This window comes from Rhea pennata, chromosome 22 (assembly GCF_028389875.1).
Source record: "Rhea pennata isolate bPtePen1 chromosome 22, bPtePen1.pri, whole genome shotgun sequence".
Classification (NCBI taxonomy): Eukaryota; Metazoa; Chordata; class Aves; order Rheiformes; family Rheidae; genus Rhea; species Rhea pennata.
The window spans coordinates 6,214,049-6,241,053 of NC_084684.1; the positions used below are offsets into that span (position 1 = coordinate 6,214,049).

At 40.8% G+C, this 27,005-nt stretch overlaps 1 protein-coding gene across 3 annotated transcripts; it reads right to left on the reverse strand.

The window, feature by feature from the left end:
* Nucleotides 1-18,402: 18,402 nt before the first annotated feature.
* Nucleotides 18,403-21,399, reverse strand: AURKAIP1 (aurora kinase A interacting protein 1). Of its 3 annotated transcripts, none has more exons than XM_062593075.1 (4): nucleotides 21,279-21,399; nucleotides 20,601-20,690; nucleotides 19,690-20,138; nucleotides 18,403-18,545 (listed from the first exon to the last, which is right to left on the reverse strand). In XM_062593075.1, the coding sequence occupies exons 1-4, from the start codon at nucleotides 21,382-21,384 to the stop codon at nucleotides 18,438-18,440; spliced, it is 753 nt and encodes a 250-aa protein (XP_062449059.1). In that variant the 5' UTR covers nucleotides 21,385-21,399; the 3' UTR covers nucleotides 18,403-18,437. The 3 variants fall into 3 exon arrangements, with proteins under 3 accessions (XP_062449059.1, XP_062449060.1, XP_062449061.1); XM_062593076.1 differs by lacking the exon at nucleotides 21,279-21,399 and adding an exon at nucleotides 21,235-21,272; XM_062593077.1 differs by lacking the exon at nucleotides 21,279-21,399 and adding an exon at nucleotides 21,240-21,261.
* Between the last annotated feature and the right edge of the window lie 5,606 nt (nucleotides 21,400-27,005).

Below are 27,005 nucleotides of genomic sequence, written 5' to 3' on the forward strand. Positions count from 1 at the left end.
TAAAGCCCCAGAACACTGCAATGTTGGGTGCAGGTTTCCATATCCAAGAGGCCTGAATACAGAAAGCTGAGTCAAGTTTAGAATTTCTGTTTTCAATCCTTCATATAAGAATTGAACTACATTAGGCACTAGGAGCTCTATTCGGCAGAATACTGTTTCATTGAGGTCAATAGATACTCCAAGCCACTGGAAGGAGCTAGTACAGGAAATAGAATTTTGGAGCTCCTCATCCTGGGCAGGTCTGGTAATTCTCCCTAGAGGTAAACAAAAGAAAGAGTCAAGAGTAATAGTAAGGCCTGTATCTGAAATCCATGGACTCTTCAAAGTGAGTTGGGACTTCTGTATATCTCTAACATATGTCTGATCATGTTCTTCACTCTTGACCAATATTCAACGCACCCAATAGAGCTCCTGCGACCAACTCCAAAGTGGAAAGAACAATGCATCCTTATATAGGAGGGAGACAACAAAACTTCAAGCAAAAAGATAGCCCAAATTGCACTGCAAGTGTTGTCATTTCTCTTCTGTATGAGTTCTTATGCAAGTAATTACTTTCCAGTGGAAAAATGCATTTTCATTTCAAAATTAAACAAAGAATAAAAATTAGTAATTTCAAGATGGTAAAAGACACTGAGTTAGGGTATTCAACATGCTGCTCCATGAAGTGTTCTGGGACATGGGAATGAAAGGCTTATGTTGCTTTAGACTATAAGTATGGCTCCACTTAAATCTGGCCTTGTGCAGGCCTAACCAAGCTAGCCCATGTAGGTGACTGAATTAGCCAGAGAGAGTCTTTTACTGCGAGACCTGCAGGAAAACCACACAACTGTAAGCTGAGAAAATAGTGCAGATATTGCTTGTGTAGGTTAAAAAATATGATAAAGCTTTTTGTTCGGTTAAGATCTGTTGTTAGAATACTAATGCTTATAGCTGTTTAGCAGATTTAACAACACAATCAAATTAGTCTTTAATTGGAAAATATGGGGGAGTGGGAATTATATCTTAATTTATCGTTCTTAAATGTCCACCTATAGAACAGAGTTAAATATATTTGTGACTCTCATATGAAAGCTTAAAAATAAAAGCTAGAGAAGATCCCATGGCATATCAAGCGGAGAAACTTGATTATTCCACTAGAATTTTTCCCTTGTCACACTGTTCTGTACCATCCAGTATACTAGAGGATAGATTTATTCTAGTCTAGAAAGGGCTGTATTTCAGGGAGCTAGGTGATACAGACAGAGATGAGCATTATACCTAATTACATTCTGCAACAAGTGAATTTTGCAAATAGACTAAATCAGACCAGAACTTCATCTAGTCCAAGATCCCATCTCCAACAGCAGACAAAACCAGATGCTTCTAAAGAAATTCAAAGAAATTTGAAGTATTCTTAATAATCTGACTACGCACAAAGCCTTCTGTTAACTGCAGCAAGTCTTCATATTGTCCAGAACAGATACAGATCAGTGTTGGTTTTGTTTTCTGAAACAGTTCTAAAATCATCTTCAGACAAGAACCCCATGAAGGTTCACTGGAAATTTCAAATCTGTCACTTATACTAGATGGAAAAGGTTGTGGGTAATTAGATATGTATCATCATTCACAGTCCAAGTTCTCAAACTCATCAGCTGAACTATGTCAAGAACAAAAAAAGTAAGCTCAGATATTTGCATTAGTCCAACTCCATAACCACTTGTGTGCAAAGGCTCCTACTACTATGTGCTCCTAAACTGAAGACCTTTTGCAGATTCTCAGCTGATCTCTAAAAGTACAACAAAGACTGCACTGACTACAGCAACTGACATGCTGATCTGCCACTGAGAGAGAAGTGTAGTGGAAGAACAAGCCTCTCCTGTTATCTCCGTCAGGCCAGAGAACTAGATAAAAGGCTTTGATCTAATAGCTTTTTGGTCAGCTGCATCATCAGTCTGGAAAGAGTTTTCCTGGGAGGAAAGAAGCTGCTTCCACTGAGCAGAGAGCAAATGCATCCTCTTCTTCCCTCGGTTTCACTCAACTACTGGCTGAACCTTCTAGGGTGCAATTGCAGGTTGTTTTTCCACCTTTCTGCCACCTACCTTTGGCACTGTGGAGGTTACTGGCTGTTTCTTGCTCGACTTCTTGGACAGATGCAGATTGCTGTGGTTGCTGCTGTCTGGAATTGGCTATTTCCTGCCTGAAAGAAGCCAAGGCCAGGCTGAACCCACTGACGCCTCCTAAAGAAAACAACCCAGTGAAAGGAAAGAGGAGGAGCCTCCCCGGGCTTCAGGCTGAGAGAAGGGTGCAAGAGAGTATTTCACACTTCTCTTGTAAAGCAGTCAGCCCTGCCTTTCTAGAGCCTAGCTAGCCCAAATTAATCCTGGAATGGCAGTTGTGTCAGTGCTTTGCCCAATCAGGAGCTGAACATTAAACTAGATCCTCTGTGCAAGCCAGCCAGAGCTCTGTTTCTTAACCCTTCTCTCTCCTCCTTTCCAGTGATAGTTTGGGTTTTCATTCTCAAAACAAGAGGCATAACTTAACTGCCTGTCCTGACCACAAAGCCTGTTCAAAGAAAATGATTTTCTCCATGGAAGGGAAAGGTAACCACCAGCACCAACACAAGTTTTTTGTTTCCTGGAGCTCTTCACCTGTCATCCTCATCATAGATCAGGCTGGCAGGGAGAAGAAAGTCTTTTCTGTTTCCAGAGTCAACTCTAGTTCAGCTGGAAGTGCTGGTGACTAAAGGGGAAAAAAAGCCCTGCCCAAGGACAGCACAGGGGTCACAAGATTAATTGACTTGTAGGAAACAATATTGAACAAGCCATGTCTGTCAGGGAATTTGTTCTCCCTGCTCACTTCCATTGTACCATTTTTCCATTTCCATGGCTGTAGACCACACCAGAAGACCACCCAATAAATCTGTATTGAAGATCACCAATCTAGAAAACTGTGCAAATATCAGACCTGGAGGAAGGTCTGATGTCAAAAGGAACCCTCTGTTCCTGTTTTTTTTTTTTAAACCGTGAGAATCATTCGACTTGGGAAGAAGGAACAGAAGTATCTACTTCCACCCCATTTTCACAGCTATAATACATGCAAAGTATTAACAATGAATGACAGGATTAGTGCTGTGTTGACATGAAGACACGCTTCTATTATCAATAACTTGTTTAGATGTTCTCTAAATATAGGAACCATCGTACTCTGAAATGATCAGCAGAAAGGAGAAAATGCCTGCACATGAGCAGAAAAAGCATGATTTCTAGAACCAGAAAGCAACAGGGACTACTACAGCTTGGAAATGAAGGTTGCCAACTGACAGATATAGTGACAAAAGTAGCGTGGATCTTGCAAAGTAAGCATAAATAGAGCTCTGCATGGAAAGAGCAAAAGAGGGAAAGTCAAGAATATTGCAGTTCTTGATTAAGGTGCATTGACACCACCTATCTTTCAGCAAGAACTGGTCAAACAACCCTTGCTGTACCCTAAGAATGAACAACCTGTAACATTTAGCAGGATGAATACGCATCCGTATTCACTCCCTTTTTTTGAGAAAGGCCTGGTGTAGGTAGGAGGAGCCTTTAGTGCTGTTTTTACTGATGGAAGAGGACAGTATAACACAGATTGATGTGAATTACCAGAGGATGCATGTTTCTCAGGAGACTTCATCTGGTTGCAGAATTTTTCTCGTTAAAATAAATCTTTCAGCTGCAATGAATCCCGTAAGCAGGTCTGAAATAATCTAACATGCAGCAAGAGTTGTGAATTAAAAGGACAAAACTGAAACCCAATTGCAATGACAGGGTTGTCAAGTGAAGTATGTCATTATTCTAGTGATGCAACAGCAGTGGCATCTCTTACAGACCCAATGCTACAATGTTTTTTTCTGTGTTCTCCAGCTATAAATGCTAACCTCCAATATTCCTTTTCTGAAGAGCATATTCAGAATGACAAGTTGAGAGTCTGGCCAGATGGTTTTCTGCTTTTTTTTTTCCCTCCACCTCTGGAAACTTCAGTGATTACCAACCTGCCATACAGTGACTAAACTAGCAGCTGAGGCAAATACACATGCCCAATGTAAAAGACTGCAGCTTTCTGATGCCCTTTACATTAGGTATATGCAAAACAGTATCATGGCAACAGTTAGCAATTTCAATTACTAATACCCCAGGGATGACCTGTTTCTGGCAAAGACAAAGGTGACATCTGAAAAAACACCATACAGTTGTAGTCACTACAGTGGCCTCAGTTACACTATACCCAAGCACTCCTGGAGCAGAACAAGAAGGTTGTCCAGGAACAAGTGGTATTTGGGGGACGTCCTTTGCAGGTAATCTCTCAATTTCTTCCTGCCCAAGATGTCCAGATGGAAAGCTGCACTCCCCTATGTGCCAAAAGTGTTTAAGCATAAATTTATAGATGTGATGTGTGCATATACAGTAATAATAAAACAGTCCAAGGATTTAAGATATTTAGTTAGATGGAATCTTAAGGCATTCTTAATCTTTTGCTTAATGCACTGGGCTTTGCAGTTTGCCTAGCAAAGACCTAGATATGCAAAAAGCAGGAGTTGTATTGTAGCATTCAAGCAGATGGCTCTCTTACTGAATCAATGGATGTGTGCACATATGTGTGTGTGTGTGTATGTGCTCTTCCAATACTTCTGTCCTTGTAAGAGCTCAAAGGGTCCTGTCTGCATCTTTTGTAATAAAGCATCTCTACAGCTCAAAGAATCCTGTCTGCATCTTTTGCCATAAAACATCTTTGAATTACACTATATTTAAACATCCCTTTTTGTTGGAAAGCAGTCAGCCTCAGATTCTTGGGATTCATCTCAAAACCATTAATAGAAACCAATTTAGAAAAACAGAAAAATTGCCCAGGAAACCAAAAGATATATTTTTTTCCCCAGACTGAAGCCTGAAGATTATTTTTCTAAGATAAAATAGGACTTTGGTGATTTTTTCCACAAGAAATTCCAAAAGACTGGGTTCAGTGTGGAAGAAAAGCCAAATTGATTTGTGTGCCTGAAAGATCGTAAGAGACAGATACTCATCAGGTATAAAGTAGGTCCATGTCAGTTTGTATAGGCTTACTCTAGTCAAAGATCTTTCTCATAAAATCTTGTGTACTACAAAACATTTCCAGATCTACCCAACCATTAAATCCTATCTCTCAGGAACTTTATGTAATGCTGAAATTTATTTACCCCCTTTCATTAAAACAGAAGAAAACGCTTCTGTTCCTCTTCTTTTTTTCTTCCCTTCCTCCTTCCTTTCCTCTTTTTCTTCACCACAGGAGGCTGAAGCTGGCTTGGTATTTTATTTCTGTTTATCCTATATAGCTCTGCTTCATAAAGTGTTCTTTTCTGCTGCTGGACAGATTTGCCTATTGATACAATGGTTCACGCAATTCATAGCCTGTAAAAATCACTGTCAAAAAGTTGTAAATAATGAATCTTCTTAAAAGAAACACAATTCTTTTGCATCAGCATCAAATTTCACACTGTTCCAAAGCAAGCATCTAAATTAGAAGCAATTAGGATAAGTTTTAAGTTACCTGAACTCCAGTAGATTAATACATTCTTTTACTGAGTTTTTTTATGGTATTTTATTAAAGCACAACCTCCCTGATCTTAGCAGGCAAAGCCTTTGTCTAAAGTACCTGACCAAGAGGGGACTAGAGTACTGGCCTCTATCTCTTAATTTCTTTTGAATTGATTTTAGTTCATAAATCATAATCAAGGTTTGAATCCACAGTCTCCTGCACTACAGTGGTGCCTCCTGTTCAAGCTAATGGAGTAGCTCTATTACATAACCATAATATGAGCTGTGATCTTTTAACTACGCTAGCCACTGAAGAAGAATTCCACACGTGCAGCCAGCATTTTCTCAGACATCAAGTAGCACAGTTGTTATTAAATTTCATGTCTACAGGCATCAACCATTTTCAGGATTCCCTTGTGACAGAGAAGGTACATGCAGAATCAAAGTCCTTCACCCTAAAGAACACATAGACCAAACAAATTAGAAATGGGAAAAAACAAACAAGCAAGCAAGCAAACCACAAATGGAAATCAAGACACGAAGAAACACCTCACTAACATCCTCAAAGCACATGTAAATTATAGTTTTCTCTTAAGTTAGATAACTTTTTTGGCATATGCCAAAACATGTGAAAAGGGAAACCTGGGAACTCAGTTCTCTATAAAAATAATTTCCTTACAGGCCAGTATAAAAAGAGCTGATTTTTAAGTAACTTGTCTTGATTGTTTTTATTAAAATGGCTTTAAATAAGCAACCTAAAAGCAGATTGTACGGGTTTTTTTCCTGCCTCCTTATTCATCTTTGCATATTATTGGTAGCATCATGCCAGCGTTCAGTTGCTCCAGAGGGGCAAGCTCTACACATGTAGCACAGGCAGCTCCTGCTAGGAAAATTTTGTAGTCAGACAGACAGGAGCAGGAGGGAGACATACAGCACAAAAGGAAATGACTCACCGAAGAACACACAGCAGATCAGTGGCAGAATCAGGAATACAATTCAGACCAGCTGCCTTTCAGCCTAATAGCATATTACTCCCTAGACTGCTGCCTCTGTCCTCTCAGGCGGCCTAGAAAATCCTGGCCAGTGTGAGGACTCATGCATACAGGACTGCCAACATTGCCAAGGAAGCAAACTGAAGGGCAAAGTTAAACAAAAATCTCATTCCTGTCTTTCAACTCTGGAAAGTTTCAACGATACACAGAACTCTGGGAGACAAAATGCATTCAGTCAGAATCATGATTTTTAACTTCAAAGTAGCTGTCGCATCCATCATGCCCCTCAGATTTTTCTAGAACCTTGATTCCCTAGGAACAGCAACAGTCATTACTACATCCTGCTTCTTTTCAGGAGGTAATAGCAAAAAGAAAATGTTTTCTTTTGTTTATTATGAAGTACTTTATCTTCCAACATTATGAGAGCAAGCCAGTGGTGCCTTCAACACACAGAATTAAAAAAAAGCAGGTATTAGGCTCAGAATCACAACATGCACCATCAAGTTACTCAGGAGATGGAAAAACAGCAAAACCTGAATTGGAGTTACCATCAGTCATGACTTCAGAAGTTGGTTCTATGCATGTATACATTAATCTTCCTCTAATGTTCACAGCAGCAGCCAGCAATTGTGCATTGCTGGAAAGTAGGCAGATTTTTCCAGAGCTTGTAAAAAGCCATTGCTTGCATCTGAGTGCCTCCAAATCTTATAGATCTGTGCAGACTAATGAGATCCCAAAATTAACTTCTGAATATCAAGTGCCTGAGACAGAAGGGTATGCAGTCTATGACATAGGACTGACTCACTCCCATGAGAGCAGTGGTTCTGTGGAGTCTTGGCTTTTTCAAACCTACACTGAATCCACTAGCACCCCCCACACACCCATGGATAGATACCTAGTCCTGGTCCAATTCAGCAGATGGGAGATAGCACTAAGAATGAGGAGGAAATGACAGGGGGATCAAGTCACCTCTGTGAACATTTACTCAGCCAATGTGTTTGTCTTAAGAAATATGAAAGAAGGCAACAGCTCAGAACTGTGACACTCCACCTTGTTGTTACTCATTTCTGTGGGTAACTGATCTGGATAAAGCTCCTAAAGTTTCTAAGTTCCAAAAAAGAAAGAAAACAGGACAGTGCTTCAGGACTGAAGAGAAAAGAGAAGCCAAATAAGCAAGCCTGGCTTTCCAGCTTTCAGTTAAGCAACACTCTGGGTGTTAGGAAATGATTTCCATCTTGCACAACTTTTTTCATTCCGGTTCTCAAGGGAGTTTACATAGAAGCTGTTAATCCTCACAGTGAAGGCAGGACCTGAGGAAAAGATGGAACACAACTGGCCCAAGTGACATTTAAGAACGGTGTTCAGTAATCCTGTATACCCGTGCAGGACTCTTCAATTACATACCCCTAGAACCTGCCTAGTAAACTGACCACACCATAGTCCCAACTGACCATGAACACAGCACAATCAGAACCATGCTCCTCTAATTCTCACTACAGGCAGAATAACCTGCTAGTGGAGTCTCTGGCTGCAGGGCTAGAATTTCATGATAGGACACTGATCAACACAAGTCTAGCATGGGGAAATCGAGGCTGACAGTTTTATGCCAAGAAATTCCCAGCACAGAAGTTACAGTATTGTCAGGACCTGATTGCAAGATACAGCACTAAAAAGCCCTGTGGTTTTGCTCTCCTTTCACTGAACCAAGGAGCACATTCAGTGCTGAATCAAAGTACTCTGAAGCCAGGACAAACATTCGCAATTACATAAACAGGCTTTGACTCTGTAATCATTATTGCCCTCTCTAACTCCCTATTTTTGTTTGTCTATCTCACAACAGTCACCTGCTAAATTTCCATGGTGGAAAAAAATTAAAAGCAGTGATGACTAATAGCATTTATTTAGTGCTAGTGTAGTGTGCTAAACAGAGCATTTCCCAATAAAGGAGTTCTCCAGCAACCACCCACACAGGCAGCAGCACTAGGTCACATTTCTTCAACATGGAAAAGACCTAAGACACAAGCACACAGCACTGTGTTTCTATGAAGAACCAGAAGCCCTGGAAGTACTCATGGAGGGGGCACATTTAACTGAGAGATGCCACTTTTAGTCCACTTTCTGACCAACAGTTTTGTGCCTCAAACCACATCTTTAGGTCTCTAGGGACAACATCTCTACATGGGAACAGTGTTCTGGTACAAAGAGCTTTTGAAGGGGGATTCCATTCCCCACAGTAATTGTAGTTCTTCTGTTGTGCCTGCCTAAAATAATTAACCAGTGGCATTCCAGGCACATCTTATTTTAAGATCAGAAATGACTAAGAAAAAGTGGAAATAATAGCTTAGCTCTGAAAATTGTGCTCAAAGGTTGCCTCTGAGAATTTTATTACTTACCTCAGGTTTTCAGGCCACTTTGTTTAAAATAAAAATACTTCAGCTGAAAGGAGTTACTTTCTACAATGCAGTATGAGCTTGCTGCCTAATTTAGGCACACAAACATAGTGCTTGGCCAACTTTTAAAACCCTGCACTGCAAGAATTGTGTGTTTGCTTTAGATTCAAGCCTTTAGAGGACCCAGATATCCTTAACTTTATTGAAGAAAACAGAGCACTGCTGGTTTTGCCTCCTCTAGAAATCAGACGCTCTGAGTATATTTTTGCCAATAAACCTACCTGCTTGACCCACTATCACTCCTTCTATTGAGAGATCTGAGTATTGTAGTACACTACTCAATTTAAGTTTTTAGCACCATTTTTTGGAGAAACAAGAGAAGACTGTTCCTTTGGTACTTCTTGGCTCCATTCTTGGCTCATATTGGTATTTGAATAAAGGAGGTATATACATGAGTGTCTCAGTTATTGTGCACGGCCGTTAAAAAAAAATAGAAGCATTTGTCTGAAGCACACTAAGCTGATGTCATTTGTTACCACTTTGTAGAGAAACTGAAGGAATATTTCCATATTACGTTCACCCAGAAATGGCAAAGCGCTGTTCAAAGTGATCACGTTCACCCATGACAAAAATTTAGCCATTCTGGAGTGGAACACTGCAGTGCTTCACCGAATAAAATCCACTATATAATAGTTAAGGACAGAGAAAAAAAAGATACCCACCTGGAGACCACCTCCCCACCAACCTAAAGATATTGTGACATTGTCAATTACTCCCAAAGACTCAAGCACATAATTCTGCCCTTCAGTAGGAGTCAAAGCTTCCATCATTGCAAAACTTGCCATCTTAATCAGGACAGAATTGGTAGTTGTGAGGAAAAATGCACTTACACTTTTAAGAACATTGCTACAGGTCTCTGAAAACTAGATGCAGAAGGGAAAAGGCTTCTCTCATCAAACATACTACACCTCTTCAGTGCAGTTTATAGGATCCAGAGACACTGACAGGATCGAGCCAAACATAAGTATATCTGAGCTGACTTTAGCCTACTCTGGGCAGGAACACACAGTGAACAAACTGGCTCTCCTTTTGCTTGTTTTACACTCTTTGCAGTATCTTCAGAATGAAATGGGACAATTTCCCTTGGCTCAGTGGGACAGATCCTATTCCTCTCTCCAAACATAAACCTGAAACCTGAATGCTCACCTTGGATTAACTGCTAGGCAGGCACACAAGAGAAAGCTTTGCTAGGAGCAAATTGTACCAGTGCCCAACTTAAAGCAGACATGCTTTGTACTGCTCTTTCCCAGTCCAGCTCCTCACAGTTGTGCATAACTGTACAAACTTACAGAGCTCTGCAGAACCATGGAACCTGTCATTCCTTCCTGTGTATGACTGGGTAACAGAAAGCATCTCAAGAAGGGAAGAGGGAACGAAAAAGTAAAGCTCATTTAAAGCTTCTACTCTGAGATGAAGAGAGCTACAATACTGAATGAAGCAATATATATTCACCCATCAATATAGCATAAAGATGTTCAAGTTATTTTAGCCTATCTCCCAGAAGCAGTTGTCTACACACTGAAAACTACATATGTATATTTTTATTTGCTCTCCTTTCCAATCCCCAGTCCTATTTCACAATCAGAAATCACTCAAGCAGGAAGTGATGCACCCAAGGCAGGGATATTAAGACTGTAATTTTCTGCTTGCTTTCTTTTCACAGTTTCAAGTCTCTTCACAAATTCCTCAGGAGGGAAAGCTTTTCCTATCTTTCTGAGGGATAGGACTCTCTTCCCTTCCCCAAGGAATGGACAGTATTATCAGAAAGTAGGATGCATTTAACTCTGTCCTACCTTCTGATGGCCCACAGCAGAATGTCTTACAGACAGCAGGATGCCGATAATAAAACAGGTCATTATCTTACATCACAGAAAGACAGTAAAATTAGACATTGAGTGTTCTCTGGAGGATACCCTGTCAGACCTCTGTAAGGAAAGCAGTGGAAAAGATCATCTGCAGAAACATCTTCTGGACAATAACTGAAACAGTATGAATGACCTAGGAAGCCAAATCAAGGCCCACAAAGCCTGGGGGAAGATGCTTGTGACCAATCACAGATTCTGCCTTCAGGATGTATTTGACGATTTTGCTGCTGAACAGACTCCAGATGGCTGTCCCATAATGAACCGGCTCCCTCAGTGCTCAGAGCAGTGAAAACCTTTTGTCAGTAGAGAAAAGAGCTCTGACTCAATAGCACCCAGGGAATGGAGCTGGTGAGTAACGCAGTACTGTTTATACAGTTGCATTGCTGACCATAACAGTTCTAGCCCCTTTTACTGTTATTCCTTTGGCATGTTCATCCACAACTGCTTATTCTTCAAATTTAACTAATTCCTCACTAGCTGGTGATACAGCTCAACCAGCATCCTGCCATGAATTGCTAATTACCTTAAAATAAACCTTAGGAATGCCAAGTTATTACTTTTCACCTTATGTGCTGACTCCTTGTTCAGGACTCAGCACCCTTGGCTTAAAATCAATTTGTGAGCAGTTACAGAACTCAGAAATGCTTGCTGCTCCTGAGAAATATCCAGACTGCTAAGTCCTCTCCAGACCAAGACATACCAAAGGCAGTGACACTCCAGCACAAGACCTGCCTGAGCTGCAAAAAGACCTATTTATTGAACAAGTGAAAAAAAAAGTCTTAGTTATTTTTTCCCATTTTCTAATATTTCATTTCTACTTAAATTTTAGACCGATTTCCTAAAGAAACAAGGTACATGCAATTATAGTCATCCATCCATCCAAACTCCTCCTTCCTCCCTTCTTCCTGCCCTTTTGAAACATAACAGTCAATTTTGGCTACATTTCAGAGAAGGGGACATGTCTCAATTTTACAGTTCTTACAAGTTCTGTGAGAACAAGAGCAAAGAGGAAAGAGGCATTAGTGCTCATGCTGTAGGCAAGACTACAAAATCCAGTCTAATTTCAGGGTATTGACACAAGATTGATGTATCAGATGGTCTTAAGCTCTCTGATTCACAGTAATCCTTGTTTCAGTTTTCTTCCCTTATCTTAAGGGGAAAGGCAAGAAAGAAAGAAGGCCTCCATAAGAGAGCTAGCACACTTTTGCCTAAAGCTAACTTAGAAGTCTACATGAGCTGCAGTCATTGAAACTTTTTTCAATGGAAAGAGCAGAATCCCTTCTTCAAAACCGTTTCAATCCTGCAAACGCAAAACTCCAGGTTAAGTACTAAGTGCTGGTATTTTTGGAGAATGTTTGACCACACTCAGCCTAAGCAAATTCAAACAAGGTTATTTTAAAATTTGAATAGAAATGCCAACAGCAGAACAGCATGAGTGGCCAAATAAAATAAAGATGTAATGTTACTAAACTATAGGTGATGCTTGCAAGATCAGTAAGATCACTCTGGCAAGATTTTCAGTTATAAACAAGTATGGTTTATTAAGTTTGCAAGACATGGATTGAGGTTCATACCTGCAAAAGCAGAGTCGACTTCATATTTAGAAAAGGACCAGCTCAGAGCTACTGAAGCCAATGTACATACACCTACTTAACCTAGTATCTTTTTGACACTGTTATTAACATGAGGGTGTCTCCATTAGCTCACCAATGTAAAGGTACACATTGTTTCTGCTCAGAAATTATTGTGCAATGTTGCTTCTGGGTTTTTAATAATTACTATAAAAAGCCAGCTCAGTAACAGCAGGACCAATGTCGTATAGTCCCCTGAAAGGTGTGTTTTGTACATCAGGTGCTCATAAACATTTGCTGACATGGCCTTGATGGCATGTACTCTTTCATCTAAGACAGGCCTTGGTTTACTAACAGAAGAAAGACTAGCATCACCCACAATACAGACACAAAAAGAACTGCACTTCCAGTGCCAGAGCCATAGTCTGCATGGAAATTCTGAGACAGCAAAGGACAAGGCACCAGCCCTGCGCTTTACTGAAGAAGCCTAGGTTCCTAGGCACATTACCTATCAGCAGCCAGTACAAAAGCATAAAGAATGTCTCCCTTCACATTTGCTGCTATAGCTGTGTACAACCAGGTTTACTGGGCATCTCACAGCCTGTCCTTAGCACTTCAATACACACATCTGCTCCTATGAAATCATAGCTGAAATCACTGCCAGCAAACATAACATAGGCCTCTTTCAGTCTGGACTTTTTGAAGAAAGTCCATTAGCCTAACAAGGTTTCATTGTCTGGGTAGCACTAGCATAAGCTAAGAGGTGGCAAGTTTTTTTCCAGGCCTCTCCATGCTTTAGGATTGAAGCAGCATACCCAAACTCCAACTAGCCTCAATTGAAATTGGTGTTTTCTTCAGTGTAAAATCCCCAGCCCTGTTACAACCTGGTTTGGATCAGCTTCAGATCTGGTCTCAAGAGAAGGAGCTGAAGCTATCATTACAGTCTACTCCATTTCTCCTCCACATGACTGCTCCCTAGACAGTCAGCAAACTGCCCTTCTGTCTGTGCCAAGGATAGTATTAATTGACAGGCTACTCGTGAGCTCAGGCTCATTTCTTCCATGGCCTCAGGGCTAATTTAACAGCTAGCAGATTATTCAACATGCTTTGGGGTAAATTCAAGATTTCCAAGGAATGGAACCCTCTTTACTGATTGCTGGACTCTCCTTTTTCCTAGGGCAGACTCAATCAGAGATGAACAGAAAATACTTGAAGTGAGTCAAAACTACAGCAGACAAATACCAAGAAGCCTATTTACGTGGAGAACTGGAACCAATGGCTGCTATACAGAGCTGAAATCTGCCACAGCTTCCAGACCACTGGAGGTTCACATACCGCTGCCTGAATAGCAGGAACTTGATTTGCCATCAAAGCTGCCCACTAGATCATCCACTAATGCTGTAAGGAGAGAAGACTGCTACAGTCAGCTGCAGTTTGTGCATGAAGAGATGAAGCCAAATTGATGGGTTGCTGAAGTTTATAAACACTATAAATCACAATCACTGAATTGTTGAGGTTGGAGGGAACATCTGGAAATCATCCAGTCCAACTCCCTGCTCTAGTAGGGTCACCTAGAGCATGTTGCCCAGGATTATGTCCAGGAGGCTTTTGAATATCTCTAAGGATGGAGGCCTCACAGTCTCTCTGGGTAACCTGTTCCAGTATTCGTCACTCTCACAGTAAAGTTTTTCCTTATGTTCAGATGGAATTTCCTGTATTTCAGTTTGTGCCCATTGCCTCTTGTCCTATTGCTGGGCACCACTGAAGAGTCTCCCTTCAGATACTTATACACATTTCAACCTTTCACCCATCTGAGGTTCAATCCTTGTTACCAAGTGGACCAAGCCTCTTGGCTCCCTGTCCCCATCTGCACTGAAACAGTATCAAAATCTCAGTGTGGTTGCAACCTTTATAAAAACATAATTGAAATAAACTTTCTTCTCTCATCAGTATCACAGACCTCAGTTGCATTAGCCTTCTAAAAATCTCCAGTCATTGCTAACACCTCTTCAGCTGTACCACTGTGAATTACAAAGAAATTGTATAGGTACACAACATACTAGCAGTTGCTCTGGGCTCTTCCTTTGCTTTGCTGAGCAAACCTACTGTGGATTGTGCTTGATAACATAACACTTGAAAAAAAAAAAACAAAAAAAAAAAAAAAAAGCTGCAGCAAGCAGTCTGATTTTTGCAAGTTCTGATTGTCTCATTTCCTGTATGCAAACATGCCCCATTTCTCAGCTATTGAAATAAGTGGAATTTCAGTGCATTCAGAAAGACTGTGCTGAGTTTGGCTAGATGCAAATCCCACCACACATCATTTGTAAATTATATTGAATTCATCTGTGTGGAAGGAGGAGTTGCTATTTTGTGGCAAGAAGCCCCTTAAAAACTGCAGAGGACCAACACGTTTTCTAGAGTAAAATCCTAAAAAATGTACCCAGTTAGTGAGAGCCATCATTACCCAGGTCAACTAAACTCTAGAGTTTTGCTAACATCTACTATTCATTAGCACTGCAAAGAGATGGTACTTCTGCCACAGATTTAATCCTGTATCAGATGTCTGATATCATCAAGTTGTTGCATTTTGACCTTTCAGAAAGGGAGAAAGCCTGCTAAGTTTATAATACAATGCTTTGGTTAGGAGAAACAAAGTTCAGAACTTTCATCCCTTCTGATGTCAGCTGACTTTCTATTTTATAGCCTATCTCATTTCAGCACAAACCCAATCATTGTGATAGAACTAGCAAACTGGATGTTCTGCTCAGCTAACTAAGCTTGCTGTCCGCATATAAGTACGTGCAATCCGAGAACTAGGGATGTAAGCATGAGTGTAATTGGTTTCACATTCCAGTTTTGAGGGATCTTTCTGGACCCATGGTTTTCAGGCATAGTTTCAAATATAAATCACTATCTTCACTGGGTATCTCCAGTCTCTGTAATACAGAGCATGAATTCTTCTATCAGCCTCCTGCTGACTTTCAACCATTTCCTCTCAGAACAGCAGAATAATAGGGAGATGAAGGAGAAATCTTCCAGCCTTAAATATTTTCAGAATGATAAAAAAGAAACCTTTCCTGTTTATAGTGCTTTTTTTGCTATCACATCTACACATGCACATACATGCTTCATATATTAAATGTGCAGGTAGACTGATACATGTATATTTTTGGGAGAAACAGCAACTCATAACAAAGCTTTGTGAATAGAGTATTATGCATTAGTGCTCCCCCTACAGACAAATAGATCCAGTTTTCTTCTATCTCATTTTCCCTAATTAGTAAAATGAGGAAAAAAAAAAAAGTAACAAGGACTAGAAAATTGCATCCTGTGGTTAAGAGTCAAAGCAAGTTTATATAACCCTATATACTACCTGATTAGTGCCACATAGGATAAAGAGTCTTCGCAGTATCTACCACAGAAAGACAGATAGACATGCTTTGAGATATTTCAGCAAAAAGGAATACAACATATAGATCACTAAGACTGGTCACAGGAATTAAATTTTATAGTAATTTCCTAGGGTTGGTTTACAAACCCCCTTTGTAAATTACACTGTACTTCCAGACTTCCATAGATGGTTGTGTAATTACATCTAATAGATATAAAAGTAATGACTACACTTGGCAGATTACCATTTAGAGGGCTAGATTACTATTTAGAGAGCATATCATTTAATAAAATTGCTTATATAGCAGAGATTTGCAATTCACCAGAGATACCCTAATATAACAAAAAGGTTGTTAGGTAACAAGAGTTCATTTGCAGTGGAACATGAGAAATAAAGAAGATGCAAGTGATGTTATTAAGCAAAACAAAAAGAAAATAAAGGAGGAGTAAACCTCAAAATTGGAATCAACTGCAGCTATCCAAGCTCATTTTTGCTATGCTAAAAATTTGAAGGATAGACCAGTACTTCTCAGATTAAAAAGAAAAAAAAAGAAACCAAGACTTTGACATTTTCTGGTTAGCAAGAACATATAATAATGCAGAGGTATATCACCATTAAATGAAGTTGGGCATGCTACCACTGTCTTCTGTAAAATCTTCTGCTCAGTGTAATTATTAAGCATCTCAACACTTCAGCCAGAAATGTTCTTGAAATGTGCAAACTGATTAGTATTTTTCCCTAGACAAACGGATGTTAAGCTTGGACTAGTAGTAAAAGGAGCAGTAGGAATGAGTGTAAAACAATGCTGGGATAAAAGCTCTTAGGAAGAAATGTCATCAGGGCAAGAAGACAGGGACCTTACTCCAAAGGTGCTATCTGTATCAGGCCTCAGCCTTTCATGTATGCATCCTCGTGCAGAAAAGTGTACTGACAGATTAGAAACACCTAGATGTACTCTGCATATTTAACACAGCCTGTCAGCCAGAATCAACACTTCATTTTCTCTTGTTTGGTAAGTTTTTAAGGCACAGGGCTGGAGATCATCTTCCTTATTCAAATCCTGAGAACAGACTGCAAGAGAGTGTCCTATTGGACTTGGTTAAAAGCAACTGCACCTTTGGAAAGCATGAAGAGGAAAAAACAGCTTTTTAATTATCTGATCAAAATTATCTACTATTAATATATAGTCTGAAAAAAGAAACTATGAAAAATGTGCTAGTGACATGTTTTCTACAGGATTCCAACATAGTTCTCATGCTGCCAACAGTTCTCTGGCTTGATTAATTGATTTTTAAAGCTGGGTATACATTTTCTTTAGAATAGCTGCAGAAAAATCCAGAGAGCTTCTGCAGCTGTTATTAAGGCGTTTCAGAGGCTGTGACTTTACTACCATCTACCGACAGAGCAGTAGATGTCTTCCAGCTGCACAGATGCCTACAGAACAATGGACTAAACTACCATGCTCATCATCCAGAAATGCTTGTTTTATATAGACTTCTGCTAGCTACATCAGAGAATAATACCCAGAACCTCAGAAAATTTCACTATATTATATGCTAGGAGTCACCTCTCCTTCCTGCAGCTAGATGAAACTGTAGTTTGTAGCAGCGAGTTCCTCAACTTGCTTTCCTTACTTTTCTTCCTTTTCAGTTTAGTCAAACATTCTGCTCCTAGTAGATAAAAGGAACATACTTTCAGCTTAACTCCCCTATAGGCTGCAGAATGAATCTAAATTTTTTCCCCCTCTTTTCTTTTAGACATCAGTCTACCCCACACCTATCTGCTAAGATACAAACAGGAACTAAAGCACACACAAGAAAGTAACTGCCTCAAATATAAAATCAAAGCAGAACCAAAAACAGAGATCAGATATCCAGTCCACTGTCAGGGTTTAAAATAAATATCCGTATTTTTCACTGCTTTCATTATTCTCTTCCATCATGGAAAAACAACTGATTACAAGAGGCAAGAAAAGCAGTTTTTGCTGTTAGTGAATAGCAAGCTCTTAAACAGATGTTCTCAGTGCGAACAGAACAGGAAAAAAATAGATTTGCCTTTTAAGGCTGCTCATACAATGCCTCACCCTCACACTAAGGCTTCAAGCAAGTGAAAATGAAAGCTCTTCTGCAGAAATATTTAATGCAATCCTGATCCAATGCCTATTTCACTGTAACTGTTATTAAGTAGCAGGCTTTCTATAGTAAGGCTATAAAAGAATGTTGTCATTTTAAACATAACCTTTCAAATTGCTGGTGTTTTATATAGTTACACTAACAATCAGAAGAGTTCTTTCACTTTGTATTTCATCTCCCACAGCTGGTTGTTTTTAATCATACTGTTCAGTCTAATCTTAAATATAGAAACTTCATAAGTTCAGCTACAGTCTAAGAGAGATCTTTGCTCAAAAGCACATTGGTAACAGCAGCACCAAGTCACTGCACAGAGCAGCACCAAGTCACTGCAAAGTGGCTCAAAACATTTTTTTGAGGAGGAAAAGCACATCCACACCAGGTTTGCCCTCAGAAAACTGCTTACCAAGATGTAAAGTAACCTCCTGCTAATATCAAGTTCAGAAAAAGGTTTAATTAAAAATATTTAAGTAAGCAGATTTAAGTTATAGATCAAACTTTATTACAAGCATTTTTATCTCTTTGAACTTTTCAAAAATATCTTGGGTGTTTGCCATCCTGACGGAGGATTTTTCAAACCAGCTCTTTTCCAGATGCGCTCCAAATCTTTCTCAAACTTTATCTGAAAAAGGAAAAAAAGAAAAAGGTGATACAGCTTAGAAGCAATACTCAATCATTCAGTCATTCCCCAAGTAGCCCAAGGAGAAGCCAAGTAAAATCTGTATGAAGGAAACAGATGTTTTTATCCGGGCAGCTTATTCTATTCGTCAAAATACAGTTAGCCTTATTACAAAAAATACAGAAATCATAGAATGGTAAGGTTGGAAGGGAACTCTGGAGATCATCTAGTCCAACCCTCAGCATAGCCCCGTACAGGGACTGAACCCACGACCTTGGCATTAGCAGCACCACACCCTAATCAACTGAGATAAACCTGCCCCTCAATATCTGAAACACAAAGAGCTTGAGAGTATTGGTTAAGAATCTTGTATTAGGAAAATTGAAAACACAGATGATAAAACCGTAAGAAAACCAAGAGGATTCCTCACTGTAATGTGTTCAAGCCTGCTTCCCACCAATTTGAAGATGTGGAAGTACATTTAGCTTCTAAATGTAGTACTTGAGCATTTAGAGATGTCTAAGTATAGGGAAAAATTAACAGGAAAAAAAACTATAGCATGGCAGACCTAACAGACTATTGAAAGGCAATGCTGAATAGTCAATAAAAACATCTGTAATGATTTGAAAGAAGGCCTATGTCTTCCTCTACCCCCTCTATTAAGAGAGGTAAAAGGTTTCTAGATGGAAGAAAATAGGATATTCTCTCTGAAGTGGCTCTGTGGAACCACCTGATGCTGATAAGACAGGCAAGAAATTAAGACTAAAACAGCCTCCCAGATATACTGGAAGCTGATGAATTAATGATTTATACGTACACACATGAACGATTCTTTTCTATTAGCCACTTATCTTTACAAGTTACTGTTATACAAGAAAAATCATGCACAGCCACTATCACATCTATCTGTTTACAATCACAGAAATATTCTAAATTATGATTTCTGAAGATATCCAGGTTAAACTAATTAGAAACACGGAACAAAAAAAAAAGTACTAGTAAATACTGGATTCATCAAGGCTCTCAGAGATGCTGCTGTTTTCCCCTAAATCAACTCTGTCCAAAATTTTCCTTCCATACCTAGAAGAAACAGAGGCCAGTTTGTGAAGCAGACGCATTTACGTTGTTCTCTTTAATCCAAGCTTACCTGACGTTTCTTCTTACGACCTTCCTTTATCCTCCTCCGTATGAACTTTCTTCGCTTTAGCAACTTTTTGAACTTATGCCGGTTCATTTTCCTCCTGCGGATCTTCAAAACATTCTTACATTCAAGCCTATTGCCAAGTGTTCCTTCCCCTTCCTCCACCTCAGCTCCCACATCAGATGTCGGACAGTCATATTGCTGGATAGGTTCATAGTCTACTTTTTCATGAACATTGATGACTTCTGCTTTAGGAAGCAAGTATCTAACTGTTAGCCAGCTTTCTAAAGGGCTGATGGACAGTTTTCTGGGGACCAGCATCTCTTCCAGCTCAGGGTCCAGCGCATTCCACTGCTGAGGTTGGACTCCATTCTTATTAGATGGCTGAGTGCTATACTTTGCAGATGTAGAATGAGAACAAAGAATGGAAGAGACTGACCTTGGCAAAAGGTGTCCTTTGAGAAGAAAACAGTTTCACTTAATAGACAGAATTTTCAAACGTTATCTTAACATAAGCACTGCCCTATTATAGCCAAAATAATCTAATAAAGGAAGCTGCTTACAAGTAATCATTTTTTCCTCCATAAAAACAAAAAAGTATTTCTTAACTTTACTTACAGTAAAACTTTGAATAACATTCTTTCAGATAAACTTATGGTAATGTATAAGCAGTGTAAGGAAAGCACAATTTGAAAAAACTACAAATAGTTCTCTGTATTAAACCTTCCTCCTAAGTTTAAAAAGTTAAAACAGAATTACACCCTAACAACAGACTAGAGATTTACCAGCATCCCAAGACAACCGAAACAACAGGCAACCTGACCACTCCTGCATTGCTTGTTGGAAAAGGAACTTCTGGGAGATTAATTATCCCAGGAAAAAAAAATAGAAAAGCAGGTTGCACAGTATTTATTTACCTGCAATTCGTGAAGCCTTCACTAAATGAGAAGTCAGTTGTGATACTAACATTTCTTCCACCTTGTTTGCTCTTCCAGATTCAGTAGTGACTGTTAAAAAAAAAAAAAAAGTACATTTATTCTATGCAGCAAACATGCTACTTTTAACATTTCAAAAAGAATCCTCTAAATTTAACTCAAAACCCCAAACAGATGGGCTAACATAGGCTCTAAATATCCGTCTTGTCTGACCAACACAGGGCTGTATTCTGCTGTAGGGGCCTGACGCACAAGCACTTAGAGCCCTGTAGCTGTTTCACAGATGATTAATACAGTTTCTGCTGTTTCGAGTTTAAAACAAGGCAACTGCAGGCCACTGTCCCACTGGCACATTTCTGCCAGCCCTGTAGCAAGGCGCTGTGTCCACAGCATGAACTGGAGCGTTCCCAAAGCCACCTCCGCTCTGCGGGACGAGCGGCACGGCCTGACAGGCGAGGGACACGACTAGAGAGAGCCGCCTCACCACCCGCGCTCTGATGGCGGCCCACCGCCCTCTCCCAGCCAGGCCAGCTCCCTCTGCCTCGACGCCAGCTCACACCGGAGCCGACCGGGGACCCCGGCACAACCCCGCCGCTCGCCAGGCCGCAGCACACACCCGACCTGCCCCTCAACACCCCGCCGCGCTCCGCCATTACTCACCATCCCCGCTCCGCCCATCTCGTTCCCGGAACTTCCGGCCGCCGCCACCGCGCCGAGGCTGCGCGCGGCGCCCACAACCGGCTCCCGCCGGCGTTGCCGCCGCCATTGCGGGCCGGGGCGGAGCCGTCCGGGGGGTCGCGGCAAGGACCGGCACCACCACCAAGGCCCCGAGCTGCGTCGCGGGGAAGGAGCTTCCCCCGACCCCGATCTCCTCCGCTTCTGACAGGCTCAGCGGCGAACCGCGCGTCCCCTTCACTCCTCAGCAGCCACCCGCGCACTTTGCCTGCCGCTTCCCAAGCTGAAAAGCACAGGAGCTAAGGCGGGGAGGCAGTACCTGAGGGGATGCTCAGCAGAATCTCCTCTCTTTTCAAGCACTTAGGACCGGATCCGATTTTTCCCCTCTCCTGAACGGCTGGAAAGAAAAAAAAAGGCAAGCACCGATATTTCAGTTTTGCATGGAAACAAAAGGTCACTTAACTTTACAGCCAGCCTCCATGAGGAACAAACAGGTCTTGAAGAAACAAAACCCCTTTCATGTGCACAAACCTGCAGTGCTAGTCTCTGAAGTGCAGTAATCTATATTCTGGGTTTTCATGATTTGACTGGAGACAGTGAAAGCAAGAAGCTTTCTCCCCGCAATAAGTAAATAAATAAATCACTGAAGGCTTAGCCTTTCTTTATCATACCACCCTTAAGCAACATTAAGGAACTGAATCCAAGATACAAGATGGTCAGTTGTGCCTGGTGCTAAGAATCTGATTTCTAGAGGCTCAAGCATATCACCTCTGCCTGCTGAAGGACTAGCAGCATGGTGGAAGCACACCTCAAACTTTGATGCCAACTCCATGCATTGCCAATGGGGCAGATATTACTAGTGAGTCTACAGTACCTTCAGTCTAATAAAGATTTCCCTTCACTGAGGAGTCCAAAATCATCTGTTAGAAATATTCTGTCAGTTGGCTTTAGAGATTTCTACTGATGTACTGCCAAAGCACAGCACATGGCCTGGAGGTCCTCACAAAGAAGAAAAAGCCACCTCAAGTCCCCAAAGACAACTCTTACTCCCCAAAAGCTTATGATGCACCCAGTGGAGCCTACAGTGCTCTCAGAATCACCACTTGGCTACTGGAACATGGCTCTGGACCAACTTTCTGCCTACTTGAGCCATGACTGCCAGAAGTCTTTCTTGGCTTCTACTGCTGAAAGCAAGAGTCAGACCAAAACTCTTCCCAGGGGCACTGCACTATTTGAAGGCTATTTCATCTCCTCGTTTAGATTTACTTTTTAGATCAACATCTTCAACTACTGGGAGTCTATGCAAAAAGCACACAAGTTGTGTTAAAATGTATCTGTGTAATGCTTCCTAGGAGGCTCTCCCTATTGAAGGAAATATTTAGCTTTCCCCGATAATTAATTCAAGGGCATTACTGTGAAAAAAATCACTACTGAATGCAAGGGCCAGATGTTGCCCTTGAAAGGGAAAAACTTTCCTAGTGCCAGCTAAAGCAGCTTTAGAACACACACCTAAGCAGAGAAATTTCTATATAGCAACAGGTCATATATCTGCTAGTTTCCTGTACCACAAATGCAGTCACTAAACTACAAGTCACTGCTTGTACCACAAGCAGTCACTAATGGGAAATACATATGGGACAAGTGTTAGATTATATAATGCGATATAAGCAAACAATGCTAATTCAAGAGTTCATGCAGAACAGAAGGGAGAAAAAAAACCTGTAGGAATGTGTGGTTCTGGAAAGGCCACCTATGAATCATATTTCAGTCTTGCCTGGTTGTTTCTCAGCAGCTGGATTCAGAAACCTCCTGAGCAGTTACCTCAGGACACTACTGCTTGATCCTGGAGAGACTTGACTTGTTATGCACTTCCAGAAGTGCCTTCTTCCTTCCCTGTCCCCCTTGCTAGCACTGCCTGGCAGCTGCCAGGGCACATGCTCCTAGCTGGCACCTCCGTTCAGGGCTTCCCTCCATCGTTCACCCAGACAGAGTGAGCTCCAGCAGCCCAGCCACCCCAAGGAGCATGGAGTCCTGGCACATGCCACCCATAGCCATACAGAGCAGCTGCAGGCTGGTAGCATCCCTGCATAGAGAGCGCTACCAGCCCCCCAGCACCCCCCACCCCAGTTACCTTTTCAGGGTAGCAGCATGTCCAAGGATGAGGTCCAGGAAAGAGCTGGCACCCTCAAGCCCTCACACCAGCCCCAGCCCAATGCCCCAGCTGCAGCCAGTGATAAGCATTGAGCAGCAGCACAGCCGCACCTCACTGCACTATAGTACACTACTATTTTGAGTATTTTTCTGCAATGCATCAAATCCCACTGAAGCCAATGTAACTTTCATCTCCAAAGTTTTTTCCTAGGAAAAATAAGGGGGCAGGGGGAGTATTATCCTGCTTTATTGGTGGGAAAAATAGGGGCACAGAACAGTAATATAGCAGAGTTAGTGACAGATTCCCCTGGACAAGTAAGGTTCTCTTATTAGCAAAGCATTTTTCTGAGCAGGGGGAGGTAGATACCCAAGTTGTGAGACCACAGCTCTTTTCTCTGATGGAGCTGGAAAACATCAACTAACTCAGTAACACATGAGGATTCTCTTTCACAAGCTGGAGCTCAACTGCACCTTTTATAGTGCAAAGTTTAACTGAGATCTAAGAAATTGGGTCTAATTCCAAGACAGTTTGTGTTGGTTTCTGCAGTAACGCAGACAGCTTACCTGTTTTACCAGACAGAAGAGGTGTCCCTATAATGCCATTTCACAACTTGTGAAGAGAGCTTAGTGCATTTACAAACCACTAGTACCTTGTTTCACAGAAAAGGAACAAAACAAGAACAAAACTGGCTTGGAGCAACAGCCATACATACATTCATGCTACCAGGCTCTTTCCCAGCAAGGACGTACACCATGACAACCTTGATCACTGTGTGGTCTAACTAGCATTTTATGAAATCAGCCATTTGCAGCCACTGAAAGATAAAACCTGCCTTTAAATATAACAGAAAAGTATGCACTGATCTGCATTCAACTCCAAAATTATGCAGGTAAAATTAGTTCAGAAGGGCCAAGTGTAGTTTTGTTTGTTGTGGCTTTCAGAAAGAATAATGGAAAACTTGAGCATGGCACTGGAAGATGACTAAACATATGATTTTAACATGTTTGTAACTAGCTGTAGATTCTTCAGATCTTGACATAGCTGATAGGTGGCACTCTCTTAAACTTCATGTTCTTCCAGAGGTGCATGTTGACTTTTAAATCACTGACAGCTACTGTAAAGCATAGAACTAGCACAGCTGACTACTGAGGGGAGAGTTTAGTAGGAATGGTTATATAAAGCTACCTCCTGAAAGCTCAGCACTAACAAGATTTTAACTTGATTTCAGCCATTTACTAGGAACTGCTCTGAAAACTTTTTAAGCCCTAATTATTCCCAACTATTCCTTTTACTATCCAGTGACTGAAATAATATCCCCCATTTTCACAACACAGCTGTTCAGCAGCTTCAGCAAGAGTACCAGAAAACACAGTTACATGGAAAAAAGTATAAGTGAGCTCATTTCAATGAGCTCTATTGCCTTCAGCTTTGATTTGATTTCAGTCACTGTATTCCTTCATCGGCAGGTAAGGAACCCTTTCTCGAATACTGAGTTTGACTGTCAATAGGCTTGTTTATTCCAGTGTCTTTTCACTTCCCCCAAGACACTTGACAAACCCAGAGTTGAAAACTGCTGCTTAATACCTTCTTACCTTCTCCACCACTCACAAATCTTGGGTGAATGAGAATCTCTCTCTGAAGAGTAGCCAAGGTGAAACAAGACTGCACAGCACGCCTTGTATATGCAGAACTTTCAGCTGAGAAGTCAGCCTCCTATTCCTTAAAATGGTAGAGGCCTACAGGCTTCACATCAAGGTAATCCAGTAGTTGGATTCAGGAGGTTGTCTTCTTGACAGGTCTCAAAGAAATTCTAGGATCAGTTTCTGCAGGCAGGTGGCAACACACTCAATGAGAGAAGGGTTCCCTAGGTGCCTAAAAAACCTCTTACATGGACCTTTTACAGGAACAGCATGTATTTCTGTATAGTACTATATAGTACTGAGTTGGCAGAGTAACAAAACAGAAGGTGTGTAAAACCTTGAAGTTACTAAAACCTGTCAAAACTATCCATAAACCATGAGACAGATTCTACTGCTCTTAGCACTCAGCCCAATAAAGCAGAAAAAAAAATACTTGCTTATAAATTCCCTCAGTTATCAAATATTCGATAATCTTGGACTCCTTGATCAGAGCAAAACTAGACAACATTTCCTGTTGCTATGGCCACTGATCACCCACCAGACAGCAAAATACAGGCATGCCTGTACTAAAGTCAGAAGAGGTGCATATACTCCCAGCTAAGGAATCAGCCCCTTTTTCAACAGTTATCTTATGCCTTCTCTCACTACTTCGTAAGTAGCTTCTCCCAGACCTAACTCACAGCCAACACATTCTGTGTAGCTATCTGTATCGTAATTTTTTTTGATAAAGACAGGTTGTTCTCTACTAGAGCAGGATACAAGCCTATGATATAATCCTTTCATTTTGGAAAAAAAACATTGTAAGGTAGAAATATACCTACTCTTTCTCCCATGCTCAATTCTTTTTCCTCTCTCCAGCATTTAACAAATTTGTTATGAAACAGATTACTGTTTTATTCAGCACTGTACACATGCACAATAGTTTAAGATACAGCTACTGATTTTTATGCATAGTGCCAGTGTTTGTGTAGAAAAGTGTACACAGTAGTGTCTTGCATTCATTCCTGTCTACCCTACTTGCACTACAGAGATCACAGCAGTAGCTAGGCTAGCAGGCTTGAGATTTAACTCTGAGATTAAGATTAATTCCTTTTAAGACATTTTCAGAGGAAGCTGCAGCTCTGAAACTTGCTTCCCCCATGCACATTTTTTTATTCTGGTGCTGCTTGCCTCAGGAGCTGGACAGCAGGCAGGGAAGCATCCAGATCAGAATGCAGTAATTAAACAGGGTAATATCAACTACCTTTTAAAACTGGAATTATCAATAAGAGATATCAAGTTAAGGCAGGAGGCTAGTCCAGTTAAAACCAGTCACCATAACTCCATGCAGGTATCTTTTCCCCTACCCTGACTTCCCTTGTATCCGCTGCTTCTCCCAATTGCATCTCAGCTGAGAAAAGACAACTAATCAGAAATACAATAAAGATACGCAAAATGACAACTGCTACTGAAAAAATATATAGGAATTATTTGTTTTCTTGTCAAATCCTGGGATTGAAGCTGAAGTACAAGGAATAGATGTTATCTTTCACTGTCATAATCAGACACCTAAAACCCTGACCACAGATAGCCTCTAATGAATCTTACTTTGCTGACAATGGACAGAAGAAGGTTAACCCAGTAGTTGGTGCTTTTATTAAAAAAAAAAAAAAAAAAAAAAATCTACTGACATAGTTTATAGGACTTAAAACAAAAGCACCCTGTTTCATACTTTATATTGTACCAATCTACTCCTCCAGCCAGGACAGGCTCCAGCATGACATCTACCATACTTATATTCATGATGTCACACTGATGTCATATTTTAAGCTAAAAATAAGTGTACTACACAATCTATTTGTCTCTTCATTCAAGATTAGATTTCTTCTTTCCTTATGAGGCACGATGGTATATATAGCTCATAAGAAACTACTATCAAGG